Source organism: Phaethon lepturus, unplaced genomic scaffold (genome assembly GCF_000687285.1).
Source record: "Phaethon lepturus isolate BGI_N335 unplaced genomic scaffold, ASM68728v1 scaffold365, whole genome shotgun sequence".
Taxonomy (NCBI): domain Eukaryota; kingdom Metazoa; phylum Chordata; class Aves; order Phaethontiformes; family Phaethontidae; genus Phaethon; species Phaethon lepturus.
In genome coordinates this window covers 66,108-86,520 of record NW_010539680.1, presented here as the reverse complement: position 1 = coordinate 86,520, position 20,413 = coordinate 66,108, and the positions used below count along the sequence as shown (strand labels likewise).

General features: G+C 35.5%; 1 protein-coding gene across 1 annotated transcript in view; it reads left to right on the top strand.

Annotated features, from left to right (window-relative positions):
* The window catches only part of LOC104620846 (myotubularin-related protein 13-like), a gene marked incomplete at both ends in the record, with an annotated part of 126,069 nt that overhangs the window by 71,849 nt on the left and 33,807 nt on the right, over positions 1-20,413 (top strand). Inside the window, 3 exons of the mRNA XM_010287172.1 lie at positions 10,349-10,462; positions 12,190-12,300; positions 14,705-14,810. Of these exons, the coding sequence (XP_010285474.1) occupies positions 10,349-10,462; positions 12,190-12,300; positions 14,705-14,810 (331 nt within the window). The remainder of the gene's footprint in view (positions 1-10,348; positions 10,463-12,189; positions 12,301-14,704; positions 14,811-20,413) is intronic.

The window sequence follows — 20,413 nt, the reverse complement described above, 5'->3', positions numbered from 1 at the left end:
AGGCGAGAACAGTTGTACAGAGGAAAGCATATTTCCATCTACCTACTAACATTGGCAGTAAACTTCTCCTGTCCTGTTTATCCCCTGGCTTGTGCATTGGCACACACCTCCCCAGTTTGAACTCGTGCTGTTGCAGGGTGCAAAAGCTTGTTTTGGGTAAAGGTCTCTTTTTACTCTTTACTCCTGTGCTGTGTCTACACAGTGGCCCCAAGTCTCAGCTCACGGGGTGGGGGGATGCTATCTTTTAAGCACAGGTGGTTAGATGATAATGCATATAAGCACCTTCTGGAGTTTTCAAAGTGAGGTGCATTAAATGGTAAACATCTAATAGATGCTGGTGCTGTAAATTTTGTGTAATGCTGGAAGGTGCAATGCAAACTCATTATTATCGCTTGTGAGTATTCTGAAGTGCCAGCAGTATTTAGGAAGTGCATGAGCTGACCTGTTAGAGAGACTTGAGGTTACTTGATAAGTTTATGATCTTTGCATAATTGTCTCTCTTTGGTCCTTTTCTTTTTTACTTGATAGAATCCCTACTGTGCATGACTACAGTTCATTATCCTGTTTTGAAACTATTAAATCAAGATAATGACTTTTATGCCAGTATAATTATTCCAGTATATGTTCAGCCGTAGTGCTATGATTCTGTGCACGTAGACAAGCCATGAAGTAGATCTCTTTACCTGTGGGTTTAGTTCAGTACAGCAGATAGTAGGCAGGATGCAGATTTGTCTTCTAGAGGCAGTCTGCTAAGTTTATTTTAACTTTTGGACATGTGTTAGAATTTATTGGATACGTGCATCCGTATAATCTGAAAAGTAAATAAAATGATGCTGAATGTTTTTTTTGCCTTTGATTGTTAATAAACCAGCTAAGAGTGTATTTGGCTGCAAATAAGACGAGCAGAGACTAAGTCACTTGGAGAGAAAGGGATCCATCCCAAATGAGCAATGGACATGAGATTACGAACACAAGCTTCAAATAATTTTTCTTGAAATAAGAAATCATGCATGGTCCTGAAATCTTATTTGCTGGGCAATTAGTAGAAAAACAACAGGCTTGCTGAACTTGGCACAATTTCACTGCATAATTTTGCATAGGGCAAGCTGTTTTTGACAGTTATAATGAAGTAGTAGAATGAAAGTTTTGTAATGAGATGTTCATTCTCTCTCTAGGACTGGATGAATTACATTAGAAGTACAATTCTAATTTCTAATTTCACTTTCTGTTCACATTTGGTTTCCTTGGAGTTTCAGATAATGCCTGACAGCTTCCACCTTCAGAATGGTAAAGCAAATCTAAAGCTTTGTGTTTTCTAACTTTTCTATCAGTTTAAGTTGATTTTCCTCATTCTGACATGAAGAGAAACCTAATTTTTCTCTGCTCAACATTAATCAGAACTAAATGCACTGACTTCAGTAGCATATGCCCCCAGACTTGAGATGTACAGTCAGCATGCATGGATTGTCCTCATGTCTGAAAATGAGTGGCTTCTCTAATGAAGGCGATGCACAGAGCTGCATGCCTGGTGGTTCAAAAGACCCGGAAGGACATAGTGGTCCAACTGGGGGGAGTCAGAGCCAATGTAAGTGAAGACCGGATGGACAACTGATTGTCTTGGAGAGTTGGGTAAAGTTCAGAGTTGCTTTATCTAGGAGCCTTCATTGTTGGAGAATTGATAAATGGCAGATTTTGGCATACATATTCAAGTATTAAGATGGACATGTCCAAGTTCTGAAGATGAGGTGAAAAGACAGGAGAAGAAGGAAGTTCATGTGTGCTATAATTCAGCTGCATGTTGGAGGAGCAAATGCTAATGTGTTCTCAAACTAAGTCCCTTAACATCAGCTACAGTCCGTAGTAGGGAGAATTTTTTTGGACTATATTGGTAGGTCATTTTCATCTTTAAAAATTGACTTCAGTTCCTAATGTAGATTTTGGCTGTATTGTTATTTTTAAGTTAAATGTCAGTATTTAGAAGCAGAGCTGACAAAATAATATGATTGTTGTGGCAAAATTAGGTTCATAAAAGTTCAAGAGGAAAATTTGAGGGCTAGATCAGAGCAATTAATATCTCTTGAATAAAAAAAAAGATAAGGCTAATATGAGTAAAGTTGGCTGCTGTCTTGTTTTCTTGGCTGCCACATCTGTTGCCTTTAAATGAGTTGCAGTTTTTCACTGAAGTGGCACAAAATCAGTCACCTTTTTCTACTAGAAGTTTTAAGATAATTTCTTAAGCTGAAATTGAGGCTTACATGAAAACGTCTGTGCGTGTGCTGATTTTCCACATGACATTCAAACACATCCAGTGTCAGGCAAATATGACTGATAGTAGAGATCTTGTACTTGCACTAGCTTTTATGAAAGGGGGTGGGAAGCAGAAAGAGATGTTTTGTAGTCCAGTGCCACATGACGGAAAACTTGGGAGTGTGAGATCAATCCTGATCAGGTATCAGGTAATCAACAAATGTTTTTTACTTAGACATAAATCTACAGGAAATTAAATTAATTAGTAGCTAAAAGAGCTATTTGCTTGTTATGTGGATGCTGTAATTATTTTTCTTCTCTCTTCAACATACCTAGGGCCATGTCTGAAAGCGTTAATAAGATTAATTCAGTTTATGTTTTAGATTTGTGTAAATGTTTCGTTGTTTTGGTTTTTTTTGTGTTTGTGTCCTTAAAGTTTGTTTGGTCAGAGAGAAAAGAAAGAAAGGAATAAAAAAATAAGTCTGTGATCACTTGATTTTTTTTTTTTTCCCCTGTATTTAATAAACTGTCTGACTTAGGCTTAACCCTGCGTTAGTACTTTTTGTGTGCGTGATTTAGGTACCAAAAGAGAATCAATGTGTTCTTGAAACTGTTGTCTACCAGTGAACACTGACTATAACAATATACTGGAAAAGTTATATGGTTTTATCATCTAAATAATAGTGTGAAGCTATATCATTAAATAAGATACATTCAAATGTGTTACATTAAATGCTTGGAAGAACATTTCTTGGAAGAATTATTGTTTGGGGTCAGGAAGAAAAGACATCTTGTATAGTTTTTTGTCTTTGAGGATGGTTAGGAGTGAATGTCTAGGGAAGAGCAGAGGAACGGCTGCGTACGTAATAGCTCCGTGACTGGTCCCTCCTTTACCTCTACGGTCCAAGGACCAGCTGAGCTAAATATGCCTGGTGCATGTTTAGTAACCTCTGTGGATTTCATTAACTTGGTGGCCTTCTCATGACCCTGTATGCATTTTTATTATTACAGTTCTGTAGCAGAAGAGTGTCATAAGTTAAATAACTCTTGCATTAAGAGCTACAACCGTTTGCTTTGAACATATTTCAGTTGGCATGCTGATTCTGGTGATGGTTGTTTTTGTTGCTTTTCCTTGAGACTAACTTGTGAATGACCAGGTTACTTAAGGTTTGCTCTGATTTTCAGGTGCTCAGTTTCTGTGTGAGATTTTTGGTGTCAGCAGTAAAAAGTACATAACGAGTAAAACTAAGCAATGAGAAAAGGGCCCAATGTAAAGGGCTTTCCAACAGTTTTGCTATCACGTTGATTGGTTGAGCTTATGTCATGTTTCATGCAGTGTTACTACTTCTGTTTTGGCAAGCCAGTACACAACATAGCTCCAGTGAAATTCTCTCTTACGCTCCTTTGATGCTAAGCACGGAAACTAAACACTTAAATTATTCTTGGCCTTACAAGGTGTCATTTAAAACTCATAATTTTCAACTATGAATCTGTATTTGTGATTGAAAGCCAACAAAATGCATTGGACAGAAAACGTCGCAGGGCTACTTCATATTCACCTTTGTACCTGCCGAAGTTTGCCGAGTAGTGCATGTGGTGCATACTAAAGAAACAGGAGACTGTGGTGAAGTTTTGAAATGGTGTCAATCATACATTGTTAAGCCAAGCCCGTGCGCTCTGTATTGTGTGCTTTCAGAGATGACGTTCCCTTTAACGTCTCCCTAGATAGACTGGCATGGGTGCTGAACTGGGAGAGCTACGTGACTGCTTATCACTTGCTGCATTAGAATGTGTAAATCATTTTTCCACAGTACCTTGTGTGTAGCATATGAAGAAAACATTTAATGTACATTTCAGTTTTAAGAAACTTTTTGCTCTTGATCTACACTGTTTTGTTTGAGGAAAATATGCCATATTTTATTATTAAAATTATTCTTTGTTTAATACTTGAAATTTTCTTCTAATACCAGCCTTTCAAACTCTTACCTTATTACAGTGTACTTGATAAAAAGGTGCAAGCTGTGCCCAGTTGTTCTTATGCTTTTTGCAAATGTAAAGGGAGTTCTAAAGCAAAAGAACACCAATTTAAAGGAAGGCAATGTCTTATTTAATAATATGTGTATTGAGCCCACAAGTATTCAATTTTAACTGCATCTGCTAAAAATGTAGTAAAGCTTTTTCTAGACTGTGGATCTGGGACATCATGTCTGACCTGTTGGTAGGTAACTCCAGTTGTCAGTTACCTTCTTTATTAAAAAATGCTTGAATAATTAGTCTGAATTTTTCCAGCTTGGGCTTAATGCCATATACATCTCTTGACTAACCTGATGACGAAATTGTTCTCAGAAAACAAGCAAATAAATAAATAGCAGAAGAATGATGAGCAGTGCTAATCAGTTAATTTCTCTAAACTATTGGTTATCAGCCAGGGGATTAATGCTGACTTTTTTTTTTATTTGGCCATGTGAACTTCTGTTATTTTGTGAGATTTTTTTTCCCAAATGCTTGCACAAATATGTTTATTAATTCAGCTATTTTTATTGACTGAGTTCATAAAGTGATCCTGTTAGTTCAATTAGTCGGTTATTATACATTCTAGTTTACCCTATTACTTTAGGTCACAAATACGATAAGTGGTTAGTTCTCATGATACAAGAAGAAAGGCAAACAGTTGAAAAATATGCACTCATGCTCTCTCTAGTTCTGTATTCTCGTTTATGTAAGAACCTAAGAAACTCATTACTATGTTATAGCAGGAATTGTGTATATATATTTTTTTAATGCAGATGTGGGTTTGTACAGTCATTAAAATACATGAAAAAAAATTGAATTTAAGAATATATCGGTTTGCTTTAAATGTACAGGACACACTATTTTTTTGGCCAGTCTCTTTAAAAGGCCACTTTACAGCTGTAGCAAACAAGTTGAGCAATATGACATGCATCATATGTCCTTCAAAAGAAGTTTCACCATTTTCTGAGTTTATTATATATTATTTCTGCAGGAAAAGAGAGGGGGGGGAAAAAAGACAAGTAAACAAATCAAACACCCTGCTGTAAAAACAGATAAGATTTCTTCTGGTTAAACTTTTGATACATCCTCAAGCATGTTCGACTTACACAATAAAAAAATGCTTGTTTAATTGTATTTTAAAATTTTAAGAATGTAATTCTGTATCTGGTTTTAAAATTGATTAGCTTGATTTTCCTATACTTTTTTTTACCTCATTGAACATAAGTATTAATATTCATTAGTGTGATATTATATGTATGGGTTTTTTGAGAATATGGTGATTTAAAATTTGCTTAAGAAATACCTAAATGTAACAGTTTGGCAATTCTGCTTCTCCAAGAGGTGCACTGGGGGCTAAAAGAAAAAAAGACAACCTTTAAAAAACCACAAAAACCCCGATATACCTTCCGTGTTTCAGATGCCAAGACTGTCGCAATCATTTGGAAAGTGAACGAGGAACCTTCGCAGTAAAGATTTCTGCAAAGACAGTTTTTCTTAGCTAGGTGACTTTGTGGATAAGAAGTTCTGTAATGAACATATTAATAGTTGTAGTATTACCTGGTAGATTTTGTAGACAAACAGCTTTATGGACTTGAGTCAGCCATAGTTTACAGATCTCTGCACTATATTCTCCTTATAGCTTTAGAAACCAAGTCAAGATGTAGAAGGAAAAAGGATTCTGGGTTTGTCAGGCAGGGAACAGGACCCTGATGGGCTTCAGTCAAACACAGATATAATTACAAGGGACCAGATATTTTAAGCATGGTGAAATCATGTATGATCACAGGTCATCCTACCTTTCATTAATACAGTTAGATCAGTCTCTGTTACAACATTCTTAGGCTACTGAAGAGTTTTTCAGAACTTTATTAATCTGATGTTAAAAAATAATTCATTCATTTCCAATTTAAAGGCACGGCTATTTCTGAATTAGATTTTAAATGTGTGTCACCTTTTAAACTAAATGGATCTTTAAGCATCTGGAACACTGGTTTGCTCTCTAGTGGTACATTCTTTTCATCTCAGCTGTTTTCAAAGTCTGCCTATATGCAGAAATAAAAAGGAGGAAATAAAAAAAAAGCGATATCTTTCAATATTTAATTGAAATTAAGAAAATTCTTAATCTACTACTGTAGTATGAAAGGCTGCTAGCCAACAGTCTAGATCAGAGACATCAGGGAAGCCCCGTAGCAGTATACCAAATACCATTACCATCTTCTTCCAACCAATGTAAGTGCCAAAGGACAACTATAATAATCAACTAGATTTAAACAAATAAAAAGAAATAGCAGTATTATCTTCCTATTTAACCAATTTACATTAATCTTTCACTTTATGTATCGTTAGCAAGCTTTGCCTTAACATCCAATTATTCTTAATTTAGTTGTAAACTGAATGCTATGTTTATAAAATAAAAATGTATTGAGGGGAAAAAAGAACAACCTCAGAACAACTCTTTTATTTTGTTAGTTTAGATTAGAGAATATTTTTTCCTTAGATGAGAAAGGGGATAAAGACAGACAAATGTGCATGTGTCTGAGCAAAAGTGTAACTAGAAAGAATTAAGCTTGTGATTTTACCGCTTTGTATTTTAGTATTGCTACAGAATGCTTGTGCTGTTAATACTTTGCTTGAAAAGTAGGTTAAAAGTCATGTGTTTGAAATGATTATCTACTTAGTCTAGTGACTCCTAATAATGTGCCTGCGTGCCTGTCGGAACGTTTAGCCGTGGAAGAAATACGGCTAGTCACATTACATTTTTCTGTACATCTTTTATGAAGTAAGAGAGTGTTTTTATAGTGTAAATGAGTTATCAATTCAAAACTGTGCTGCTGTTGTGCCCTTAAAGTTTTACATTAAATCTGATTAAGAATTAATTCAAGACTTGATCTGAAGTTGAGTGGATTTTATGAAAATGGCCTTTTATAGAAACCTCCTCCCTGTCTATGCACCCTGAGTTTTCATTATCTTAGTATGATGTAAATCTAGAGAAGCTTCCATGTTCCCTTGCCTTTAGAAGTGTGGAATATGTTTTAATTTCATTTTTCCTAATGTCAATTTGTCAGATTGCCAGAATCTGTTGCCTTTATGCCTAGAATTCATAATTACTCTTTAGAACAGTTGATACAATAAACTTACGTTGATTATCTATTTAGTGGTGTATAACCACTAAACTATAATTTAAAAATTCTTCTTGCATTTTTGGGGCCATGGAGAGGGAACTGTAATTAATGTAAAAGCTCTCCCTGTAAACATTCTAATGGATGGAAATAAATGAACATGTGTGGGACATGTGACTGTTGAGTTAATTGTGTTCCTCTATTAATTTGTGAATCACAATTTTCACCTAGAAACGAGATGCAAACTAGACTAAGCACATACATGGCGTATGTATTGGTTGCCGTTTAGGCAAGAATTAATGTACAAAGCCAAGTATATGACCATATGTGTATATATTGCTGTGCCAATTGTGTTTACTTTGATATGAAAATATCATACATATCTCTTAATTAAAACAGCTTGGTTAATACGAACATTAAGTACTCTCTTTTGAAACCACTTTTACTTGAATGCTGAATTGCTTTTTAGATAAGAGGCTGTTCTCAGGTCAGGACGGTCCTGAGCTGGTGGTGGCTGGAGGCAGGGAGAATACACTGGGGGAACGGCCTGACTAAGCTTGCCCTCTGTTCAGGGGGGCCCTTGACACCAAGACAGGGTAGTAAGCTCTAGGTGAACCTTTTGTCTGACTCAGTATAGTGATGCTTATACATTCATTCTTTCTTTTATTCTTTTTTGTGGGTTTTTGGGGGGGGGAGGGGTTTGGTTTGGTTTGGTTTTTGGGTTTTTTTGATATCTTGCTTAGACAAGGGATCGCATAGCATAGCCTCAGTGAATACCACCTAATTTTTATGTCCTGAAGAATCACAGTGGCAGTTCTACAGGAACCGCAGAATGTCATTTAGTTTGTGTATAAAAAAGCATAAAAATATTTTATAGCATTTGTGTCTCCTCTGGTGTACACATAAAAAATTACGTGCCCTTTTTTTTGTCTATATAATAATGAAGATCGAGCACGAAGGTGCATGTGCACACACACATACCTATATATCTTCTTCTTTCGGGTGGGGTGGGGTGAGAAGTGCTTTACCATAGGTTGACACAGAACTTGAGTGCAGTTGAGCGGCATCCGAGAGACACACGCCCCTGTTCGGGACACAAGCCTGAAAGGCCAGGTCTGACTTCATGGGTAGAAGAGCAATGGGCAAAGGCTCAAATGTAGATACCTTCACCTGTGGGCCAGGTTAGAAAGTAGCTCTTTATTACCCTACAACTGTCAGTGCAGCTTCTAGCTGATACCCAGCTACTGGACCTTTTCAGAGTGACCTTTTCAATTTGGTGCTAGAACTGAGGAGACCATTTTATATAATAAAATGCATGTCTTGGTGTTGTTCACAGATGATGACCGCTGTCTGACAGCTAGTGTCTTCAGCTACCGCTATTTGGCTCTGACCAGGACTGGACAGGATAGGACTGTTGTTACGGATTTTGTTTCAGTAAAAAGTCATTTAGGTTAGTTAAAACAACAAGTGGTTTTGAAGGAACCTGTTTAGTTTCCTACTAGAAGAACAATTAGGCTGTACAGCGGCCGTCTCCAAACTTTTTATTTTGCACCTCTATCAATAAAATTCCCATGTGAATGTTAGTGTAACAACATTTTTCATAATTAAAATAATTTATTAAGTCAGCTTTTTAAGTGCTTCTAATATAATTGTTTTAACTGCTTTTATATGAATACGTGCGTTTGCGTAAAGTAATCGCACATTCTGAATTCAGATTGTGAAATAAAGCTCATGAACTCACAACATTCCTGGCATTTAAGAGCATTTCTAACAAGTTTCTTCCATTTAACAGAAAAGTGATGTTGGTTTCATTTCTTCTTTTAATAAACTGAAATGGTGACTAGTAACATGACAGAAATAGAAGGCAGATATTTCATGTTGTCATATGGAAAGGGAAGTATTTTTTCTCATAGTCCTCGTTGAGATAATGTAGTGATTTTTGCTTAGAAGAATGCTCAGTCAGAGGAACAAATAAAATACTTAGAAATTTAGTGGGTGGTGTGGGGGCGGAGAGATTTACATGCAAAAATTGGAAAGCACGGACTTTCTGTCATTTGAAAACTTAATCAGTTAATGAATTTGTGAAAGAATGTGTGGAATTTTAGGAATGAAAGTATTTACTGACATCGTTTGGCTATGAGTAATAATAAAATATTTGTGATTGAACAGTAAGTGCTGGCAAGGAGCTTATAGCAAGTTGCACAATATCATGAACAACTGGAAGTATATCTGCATTGCACCTTTCTCTTTTTTTAAACCAGAAACTTAGTGGTTCATAAGTTTGAGGGATTTTTTGAGAAATCTGAACTAGTTTTCTTGTGAAGAAAGTCCTTCAGATTCTAAATTCACTGACCAGGCTGGAGATCACTGTATAGATTTAAGTTTGAGGGATTTTTTGAGAAATCTGAACTAGTTTTCTTGTGAAGAAAGTCCTTTAGATTCTAAATTCACTGACCAGGATGGAGATCACTGTATAGATCATTTTAGCTGTAACATTAGTGGGAATTCTTAAGAAAATGAATTATATTAATATGAGTAGGACAACCAAACATTCTTTTGTGAAATATATTTTTTTCTGTATTTGGAGTATGGTTGATTGTAAATCAGCTAACATCTGATGTGAAAGGATGCCATTCTATAATCCACTTCACTATCTAAAATGTGAAACAGGGAGCATTTAATGTGAAACATTATCTTCTTAAACTGTTGTCTCAGAGAACTTTATTTTAGGTACGTTGGTGCATGTCTTCCCAGGTGAGTTTTAACACGTTGAAGTACATCTAGAAGGTTTCAGGGAGTTCAGGCAACTATTGGAACCTGCTCCTGTTAGTTGACTTCATCACCAGTTTCAAATAATGCGTTCATTTTCTTTTCTGAAGTTCTGATAAATGTTAACTTTTTGTAAGAATGCTAACATTTTAGTTTGAGGTTTCTTTCTGCTTATTAATTAAAATGTTTCTGTTTTCAAGGGAACAAAAGACATTGAAGGTGAAGAAGAGTCTGGTTTAATTCCGCCTGCAGAAGTATTTGCTCCTAAAAGTCTGGTGTTGGTGTCCAGACTAGATTATCCAGAAATTTTCAGGGTAAAGAATTTGCAATTTGTAATATGTATCATTTTTTATATATATATATATATTTCCATTTGTAATATATATCAGCAGACAAATGTGGTTTTAATGAAGTAGCAGTGACAGTACTTTTGATTTAAAACATCTCAGGATTTATTTGGGAATTTAAAAGCACAAGTAGGCTTAGATTGAACTAGATAAAATTCGATATCTGTGACAGTAAATAGCCCGTGTAGGTTGAAGCAGTGCTTTTTTTACCCTCCAAGTGGTTTTAAATCTACATAGAAGCTGAAATAGACATTTTTCTGGGCTCAATTTACTGTACAATGAAGGGAATTATTAGGACAAAACCAGACGTGCTCAGGTAAAAACAACACATTAGCAATATTTGATTAAGTATATAATGGTAAATTAATAGTGAAATCCTAGTTTTCATCCATATGTAAGGAAAAAATGTCACAGTCTTTTCCAGATCAAATTAAGATGCATGACAGAGATTTAGGATCTTGGATTGCTTTCAGCTGATGAAATATGGCTGATCTGAGATAAATGAAGAGCTTAAATTTTTATTAAGCTAATATATATTAAGAGAAACAAATACAGTTCAGTTTACAGATCAAGGGAGGAAATCATTCAACAGTTAAGTTGTCATTAGGCATTAAGAATGACTGTACCAAGTGAGATTAAAAGTCCACGTAGCCCAGTGATTTGTCTCTGATAGTGGCCTCTAGTGAATACAAATCAAAGTGTGTAAGAATAGGGCAGGCTGTAACTCAGTGTGAATTATAGTTAAATGACATCCTGAACCAGAGGTGTCAGTTGTGTGGGTTTTTTCCCTGTAATTTGTCCAGTTTTGGACAATGCTCAGATTTTACAATGACCCGTGGCAAGGAGTTTCACAGCTTAACTATGTGTCATATGAAAAGTTACTGTTGGAATTATTTCTAAGAAGAGAATTCCTAAAATATTTTTCTGAATTATCAAAATTACAGCAGTTAAAAGGCACCAAAGGGATGCTGTGGAACAGAGTTATTTATTTTTTTCCAAAGACTTCTTAGATTGTGATGTAAGTCATCTTACATTAAATTATTAGTAAAAATTATAAAGCTCTATCTGTGATTTCTCAATCAATACTGGATCCATACCAAAAAATATGGAAATGCTGAAGTGTTAATATGCTGTTAATTTTAAAATATATTTATTTTGAAGTAATAAAATAAAGAATGTAAGTTAAATAACGTATGGAATTGTTGATCTTTGATGCTAGTCTTAAAATGAGCCTCAAAAGCTCCTTGATTCATCAGTGTTCTACTCTGAAAACCAGTCAGATTTAGGTCCATAGAATTCAAAGCACAGATGAAGCTATGTTGGTTTTATAATTTTTAAAAATAACTTGCAGTAAAGCACTTCTTGTATAATGAATAAAGCACAAATATTAAACATTTAATTTCTTTTAAAAAAAGAATATATCTAACCTGCCAGCACATATATCCCTTCTAAATAGCCAAGCCGATATTTTTAAATGAATGATTGCTTCTATAGCAGATTACTGTTTACAGTATATTATTACAGTATATATTCTATATACAGATTACTATTACAGTCTTCGGTTGGAAAGTACTTCACTACATTAATAACTATTAAGACACTTATTTTAAAAAAACTATATACGTAGATCTTTAAGTAATTTGACATCTGCCTTCCCTGCATAGCAGTCTAAGATATTTTGTCTACCTTTCTAGGCTTGCCTTGGCCTCATCTACACTGTGTATGTGGACAGCCTGAACGTGTCACTGGAGACTCTCATTGCAAATCTGTGTTCATGCCTTGTCCCTGCTTCTGGCGGGTCTCAGGTAAATGGAAAAAAAGGGTATTTTTCCAGTTAATTTAATTTATGAAGAAAACAAAAAGTAAATTCTTGAAATATTTTTGAAGAAAAAAAGATCATAGTTCAGCTGAGTGCTTTCCCTGTGGCCTGTGAGTGCTTTCCCTGTGGCCTGTCTTCTAAAGACAGCAAAAATTCCATTCCAGGATAAGGTCAAAGGGTTAATTTTGTCACTGAGTTGGCTTTTTACAAGACACAGTAACAAATCAAGCAGTTTGTATAAGTTTAGTTTTTAATAATAATGTGTATTCAGGAGTATTTCTGCTTGCTACAGATTTTTTTTAAAGGCTTTTTTTCATTGGCATTTTTTAACATGCCCTTCACTTTAGTTCATTTTCCCTTGTCTTTTCCTTGATGCAGTTCACGATTCCACTGGCCTTTTCTTTGGTAACTCTTCTACATTTCTATTTTCATAAAACTTTAAAAGAATGCTAAAAAAGTAACTTGGACATGGTTTTCTCAGAGGTAATTAAATATTCCGGGTAGCCCATGCGTTCAAAAGTAAGAAGAAAGTTCTCCAGCAACTACACTTCTTTCTGCTTTTTACCTATAATTCCTGTGAGAAGAAAGTCAGGTTTGTGTGTTGATTTACTTTAAATAAATTATTCCTATACATTTGTGGGTTTCTGATAAGCCAAGTGGGTCTTATTTGCTTGACCTTCACTTTATGTTGTGACACTACTGGGAAATTGTTGTCCTTACCATGGAAAACTTAGCTGGAAACTAAGTACACAAATGACAATATTTAAAAGTTGATTTCATACACATTTTCTCACACTTCCTACCCACCCTATGGGTTATCAACCTTCTTAAAATCCTCCAAATCCCTAATCCTTTTCTGTTTTTCCCATAGCCCTGGCTGCTTTGGAATTTCTCTTAGCGCTGTAAGTGGTAAAATGTCCTCTCAGCTTAGTCAAGATCTACCTTGCTGCTCTCCAGGCAACCACATCCCTGTTTTTGCATCCCAAGCATTTTGGTTTTGAAGGGGAGTAATTAAATTATATCTCCCTATCAGAAACCCTCTTTTTCAGGGGTATTTGAACCTCTTAATACAGGTTTTGGTGATCCACTTGAACTTCTGGCTCCTCTTCTACCCCCTTCCCCCCTCCCCCCCTTTTTTTTTTCCCCTCCTTACGCTCATCCATAAATATGGTTTTCCCCAGTGGCCATTTCCTCTGATAGAGGAGGCAGGAAAATTCATGCTCCTCTGGCTATTCTCCCTTCTGCTTTCTCTCTTCAAATAAAATGTTCTTTAAGTTCGAACTTAAATTTGCTAGTGTCAAACTACCATTTTAATCAGAAGTGAAGTTCTTCTGTTTTCTTTCTTAAGCTTTATGCTTCCAGGGCTGAATCTGAATTATATCTCTTAGAATGAGAACACTCTTCTGATGTTTATCTCCAGATGTCCTTGAGGAGCCTCCTATAGGCTATTCATGTGTCCACTGTTGAAATAATCAACTGCAAAATTAGTTATTGACCTTTATCCAGGTCTACTGCTGAAGTGCTGGGCAAGAACATCTCTGCTACAGCTCAGGGACTTGCTGGGTTTTACTGTGGAGCATTTTGGTTTCAAATATCTGCTGTGCAGGAACTAGAGGTTGCTGCCTTCATACATTCACCATCTTTGCTGCTGTACAGAGTGGAGTTGTACCACACTCACTGCTTGTATATAAAGGCCCCCCAGCCCATGGTAGGTAGTGGCTAGAGGTAACTGCTTGAAATCACCACTGCTGAGTGTCGTGTGGGTTTACTCAGAGGAAAGCAAGATTATTTTGCAGTTACAGTGCTTTTTGGGATGTGATACACAAGTGCATTCCTTTCACTCCCATTTCCTGCCTCCCTCAAGGGAGGTATGTTCTTGTGCTGGAAAGGTAACTGAAGCTTTAATTCTACTTTAATACGCAGAGCAGGAGCATAGGAGTAGCAGAAGTATCCTCTTCAATACCCATATATCACAAGTATGTTCATACTTTAAACATGCATGCAGACAGTAGATATCCAAGAACTTCAGTTAGAAATAATATGTATTTTTCTGATTTGAATGGTTTTTAAAGGTTTGTGTGTTTTTTTTCTGGAAAGATTGTCAATTCGATATTTAAAATGTCGTATCGAATACCTTCAAAGTCATAACTATTTAATTAAATGGAAATGCAAGGAAGGCACTATCTTGCTATACATTCAAGGAGACATACCATTGTCCTCAAATTATATTTCAGATCTCTATTGGTCAATTCAATTATTCTTACTGACTTTAAACTTCTGTATACAAAATAAATAGTTTTTGCAGCATGAATCTCTTATCTATATGACAACAGCTTGTTTATTCTATATAAATTAAATTTATACTCAATTAAAAAACATTCTTTCTACAGAAATTGTTTTCTTTGGGAGCTGGAGACCGCCAACTGATACAGACTCCTCTACATGATAGCCTTCCTGTTACAGGCACCAGTGTGGCTCTTCTCTTTCAGCAACTGGGTACGTCTCGGTCTGCTTTGAAAAAAAATTCTTTTTTTAAATTACGGAATGAGATATTTTCTGTTCTCATTCAGTTCAAATCATGTGCCAAGAAAGCTACATGGTAAATATTAAATTCTTTTGAATGAAAGAATGACTAATAGTGCTTTTATCCCCTAATCAGACATTCACATAACCTTTTTGTACATCCTGCCTGTGGTAAGTTATCTCCAATATTATCTAGTATCTGTAAGTGTCCTGTGAGCAGAAGTGAGCCTGGCCTCTGTTTAATTACAAAAACATTCATGTAAAAAGATTGCCCACCCCTTGGATACTGTACAAACTCCAAACAAAACCAAGAAGGTTAACAATAAAACTAGCGTAATTGAAAAGCTTTATAGAAAAGATACCATGTACTGATACTGGTAACTTTGTGGAATTCATATTATTCTGTTGTTATCTATTATTCCCTATCTTTCAAGAAGATGATCTAACACAATTCTCATCAAATGCTTACTTTTTTATTACAACTATAATGTTGTGTCACTGTTACCTGGGCACCTCAATACTAATCTCACGTGTCTCACTAAATTTTAACACTTTGTTAGTTGTGTTTCTGTTGGTTTGTGAAGTGACTTTGAAGCGCAAACTTGTAGCAGACATGTATAAGGACACAATTAATAGTCTTTTCTGGACCTGTGAACCTCATGTTTATTCTCAGGTAAATGAGGCCAATCAGATGGCCTCAGAATATGTGTTGTCATCCATTCTTCTCATAAATGGACAATAAGAATGGATGCAAAGTGGAAAAAGAATAGTGAAGAGGAGTAAGAGCATATGTCACAGGAAGCAGTATCAGATCTCATGAGCACAAAGCCATCTACTCATGATAAGATTTAGTTGTAGCCTTTCAAAAAGAATATTATTCCAAAAGGAATATTATTATTTTGTCGACAGCAGTTTAAATTAAAAAATGTGTCTAACATGGTATAGAAGCTGCTTATGCTCACCACAGTCCCTGAGGTTTTACTTGGCTTATTATGTCAAGCTTCCTTAAGATTACTGTGATCAGATTGCAGGTAATGTTTAAAACATGGGTAGACCCAACAACTTTTCCCCTTTTCAGAAGATATAAAATATGGTGTGAGGTACCGTAAGTACGGTATGATATACCATGGGGTATGGTATGTTTGTTCTATAAGTACCGTATGTGATACCTAAGTTGAGGCAGTTTATTTTGGGCAATTGTAGTGAAAGTTGGTATTCACATTTCTGAAAATGTCAAAGCAAGCAAAGCTTTTCTGTAGTGCTTAGATAGGTTAGCTACAATGTCTTATGACACTTGGCTTTTGTTTTGCAAATTGGGATTGTAGTGTTTTGTTACAGGATCAGTCTGAGGAAGACAACAAAGGCAAATAATCTGAAAAGTCATTTTATGCATCTGATTTATGGAGGGAAACTGTGCAAAGACAGAGTGGGAATGTAAATATGGAAGAGGAAACTGAGGACAATCTTTTCCTCTTGGATTCTTAGTAAGAGCATGTTTGCAGAGTGAGCTTTTTTAAAATTCCACTCACAGTGTATAAAACAGAACTATAAAACTTTTATATGAGAATTTAAATTTGCTTTCACACACATAGAATTTAAGTTAATATTATTAGCCATATTTTATTAATGGGTAAATATATACAGATGGATGTCACGTAACGTCCTAAAGATACTGTAGCAGAGTACTGAAGAGTTTGGAGTGTGACCAGGACTCCTAGATTGTTGTGCTAGTAGGCAATCATCCTTTACCTTTACATTTTGAAATTGTGTAATTCATTATTAGCTCATATATACCTTCCAATATCTCTACCCCTTATTTACTTATTTACCCCTTATTTACTCTTTATCTACCATTTCATCTTTCTTTTCCCATTCTCCATTAGCTTTCTTGCTGTAAACATTCTGGTTTCTATGGTTTTGCTGCTCTTCTGCCTTCATTTCTTCCCCTGAGTTCCAGTAAATGTTTGGAGGTCCAGTCTTTCTTGCTTTTTGGTGGCTTGTAAGAAGTACGAGTCAGTAAGCCCTTGCTTACCAGGTGCCCCTTCCAGTTATGGTGCACAGAAGGATATGAAAATCAGCAGAAGGAGGTGGATAGAAAGGGAGATATTGAAGGAATGCTTGCTCGTTGCTCACAATTCTGGTTAGTGACACTTCAGCTGGTCTGAAGAAACTATGTGATTATAAAACTTGGCAAATCTTAAGAAAGAGAAGCTGTAGGATTACATCCTGTTTCCCTGAAGACATCATACAAGTTCTCAAAGGGGAAAAAAAAAAAAAATGCCTCAATACCCTTTCTTTTCTGTTACGGCATAATTTTCTCTTTTACAAGACTATCAAAACTATTAGGAAGAGCTTGTCTAATGGTCTTGTGTAGGTCCTCTTCCTGTCTCTCTCCTATTCTTTTGTGTGATGAGGAAAGTAGCAGTTGCTTGGGAATGGGCCTGCAATTAGTTAAGGAATAGGCAAATAAGTTGGCAGGTAGATTTTATATTTTTTTTTTAAGCAGCTACTTGAACACTTTGCAAAAGAGACTTACTTTTCCCATCTTTTATTTATGACCACTGCTGCTCCCCCTGCCCCCCTTTAAATTAAATGAGAATTTAAATACTCATTCATTCTCACTTTTTATGTAGTCTTACGAAGAGTTCAAGGCAGTGAGTCCGGAAGGATGTGGTAGAACCTATTAGCTCATCCCTCTGAAAAAGTTTGTTTTTCTAAGTCCTAATCCTTTCCTCTGGAGATCATAGTTGAGCTTCTCAGAAATTTTTTGTGTTTTTTGTAACAATATTCTCACTTGCTCTATTTCTCTTGTACCATCTGAACAGGAACTTAAGGCATATTTGTCTCTACCAACCTGCGCAAAAGCATTCTACTTCTGTTGTCCAGTGTGGTGTTGGATAGTTACTTTAATGACAGCTTTTATCACATCAAATACTTGTGTTTAGGACACAAATATTGACTAGGCTGTTTGTCAAGTAATGACATGTTCAGTTATTTCTCTTCTGGTAGGAGTCACTTAATCCTATGTAAATCATTAATAGAAAATTGAAGAGTAGCTAGAAAAATATTTGTGAACTGTAGAAATCACATTTTTAAAAATAGCTCTTTCTTTGAAGAAGATGGGCAGCAAGACAAAATTTACCGCTATGAATAGATACAAAAGTAATTTCAACATTTATTTTGAGAAATATTGTGCAATAATAGTCTCATCATACTTTTTCTGCTTGGCAGGATAATACTGTGTCAGCGGATGACCCTCCCTGTATTACCAAGTTTGCAGCATATCTGGAAATAGACCTTATTTTTACTTAAGCGTTAAACTACAGTTGGGAAAAACATCCCCAAAGGTTTTAAGCTTAGTAATAAGGAACAGCAGTGCTTGACATTTTAAATCATACATTCTTTTTTTATTTAAAAAAAAAAAAATAATGTGACAAAATCCAGGCCTTGTAGCTGGATCACTACACCTAAAAATGATTTCATCAACAAGGATTAGCTGGAAAACAGTAATCGTAAAGTTACTTTTAAAAATTATCTGTGGTAGCTAGAAGACTTTCAATACTCTTCTATATCTCATTGTCTGCTAGTAAGACGGTAGGTATCTATAAAAGCTTCAAAACACAGTAGTCATCTACATGCTCAGAGGATGTTTTGGTTATGTTTCTCTTCTCTCTCACTTTATTAACAATACATTCCTGTGTTTCTGCCTTAAGCTCTTTTCATTTCTCTGAACTCCAACCCTACTTGCCTCTCCATTCTGCTGGCAGTATAGTTATTCAGCACTGCCTTATTCAGTCATTTGTATCTGAGACATACACCTCCATCTCCCCAACAGGCAGTTTTTTCCAAAGAACCTAAGACACAAAATTATATTGGGGACCTAAGCAGCAAAACAAGAATCTAAGGTTTAACCAGCACTTTTAATTTTTGCATGTTTCAAGGACTGGTAGCATGAATCACACTGCTAAGCTGAGCAGAACAATTATGAAAATTTATTTTCCTGAAGAATTAATGTTTCCCTGTACTTTCAAAGACAAAAGAGTTTTCCTTCCTTTCCTTCTTGTTTAGTCTCTTATCTGGGCTATTTTCCTATCCCCTTATTTCCTCTGTTCCATTTCATTTGTCTGTGCTGGTTTTCCTCTTCGTACCTTTAATTCAGCACTCGGGTATTTTCAGTAGGGTTCAGACTGACTTTCAATGTTACAAAGAAAGTAACAAAAATGGCAAAAATGAAACTTTGGAGTAAATTCTACTTTGAATCTTCCGGATGAAGACACAAGGTAAGGGTGCTTTTGAATTCAGGGCTGTGTAGAGTAGAGGTTAAATATATGGAACAGGATGAAGGTGAATGCTAGGTTGAGTCAGGTTGCTTGGCAAGCTTGTCTTTCATTTCTCCAACCTATGATGTAACTCATATGAAAGTCTTTCATTTCTCCAACCTATGATGTAACTCATATGAAAGTGTTAAACATCATTATCCTTCAGCCTTTTTACATATCTTAAAATTTTTTTAATCTAGAAATTGGGCATATACCATTAGGCAGTATATGAAACTTTTAAAGCAAGTACTTTATAAATAATATATTTGAAGACTGCAGTATCATTAAATATCAGTAATTCCAGATGTCAGAAGTTATTTGTTGATTCAAATCTAAAGATTGTTACAGTTGCACAAAATATAAATACTAGGGTAGATGTGTGTGATGATGGCAGAGTTGATGAGCAGGGAGGTACTTCAGTACAAGCAGTTTAAAATTCTCCACTCCAGTGTTAATAGTACTGGTAACGTATTTTTTTTAATATGGCTATTCAATTCCAAAATTCAGTGCTGTGACTTAAGACTGAGAAGTTCGGTGTATTATCTGTCCTTTCTCCCTAATTGCATGTTCCTACCTTTCTTTCGCACCAGAGCAGATATTTCTCTGATACGGCAGAGGGCTGCTTAAAAATAATTAATTAACACTAAGCAAGCAAATAGAAGTGAATGATTTTCCACATGTTTACATGGTGAGACACTGACAGTGTTGATTTTTGTTGGTTTAAACAGTCATGGAGCCAAAACCTGTTGAAGCTAAAATGTCATGGAGCCAAAGCCAAAACCAAAAACTGTTATACAGTGATAAATCTATTCATAACAAAATGATGGGATCATATATTGACTATCATACCTGTTTATAATTTTGGGGGTGGACTATCAAAGTGTACGGAAGTAAAAGAAATGCTGTATTTTCTCATTTCTCAGTCATTTGATTGTTCTTCATTAATTTCTAACAAATGTGGGGCTTTTAATATTTTTATTTTGGTAATGAATATACTAGAATTATTTAGTGGGTTCAAAAATTTGTTTGGGAAGAAGATCTTAATTACAACATTCTTTTAATTATTTTTTAATGAAGGTATACTGCTCTGTCTCTATTTGAAAGTAGATATTTGTACATGAAAGGGATTTTAAACTGACAGGTATGCACTTTACAATTTTGGTTAACTCATTAAAACACACATTTTTTTAAGTGGTTCTTTACTTGTGCCAATAACATTCAGTGTACATTTTGCTCTCAGAAGACTCGAAATCTCTG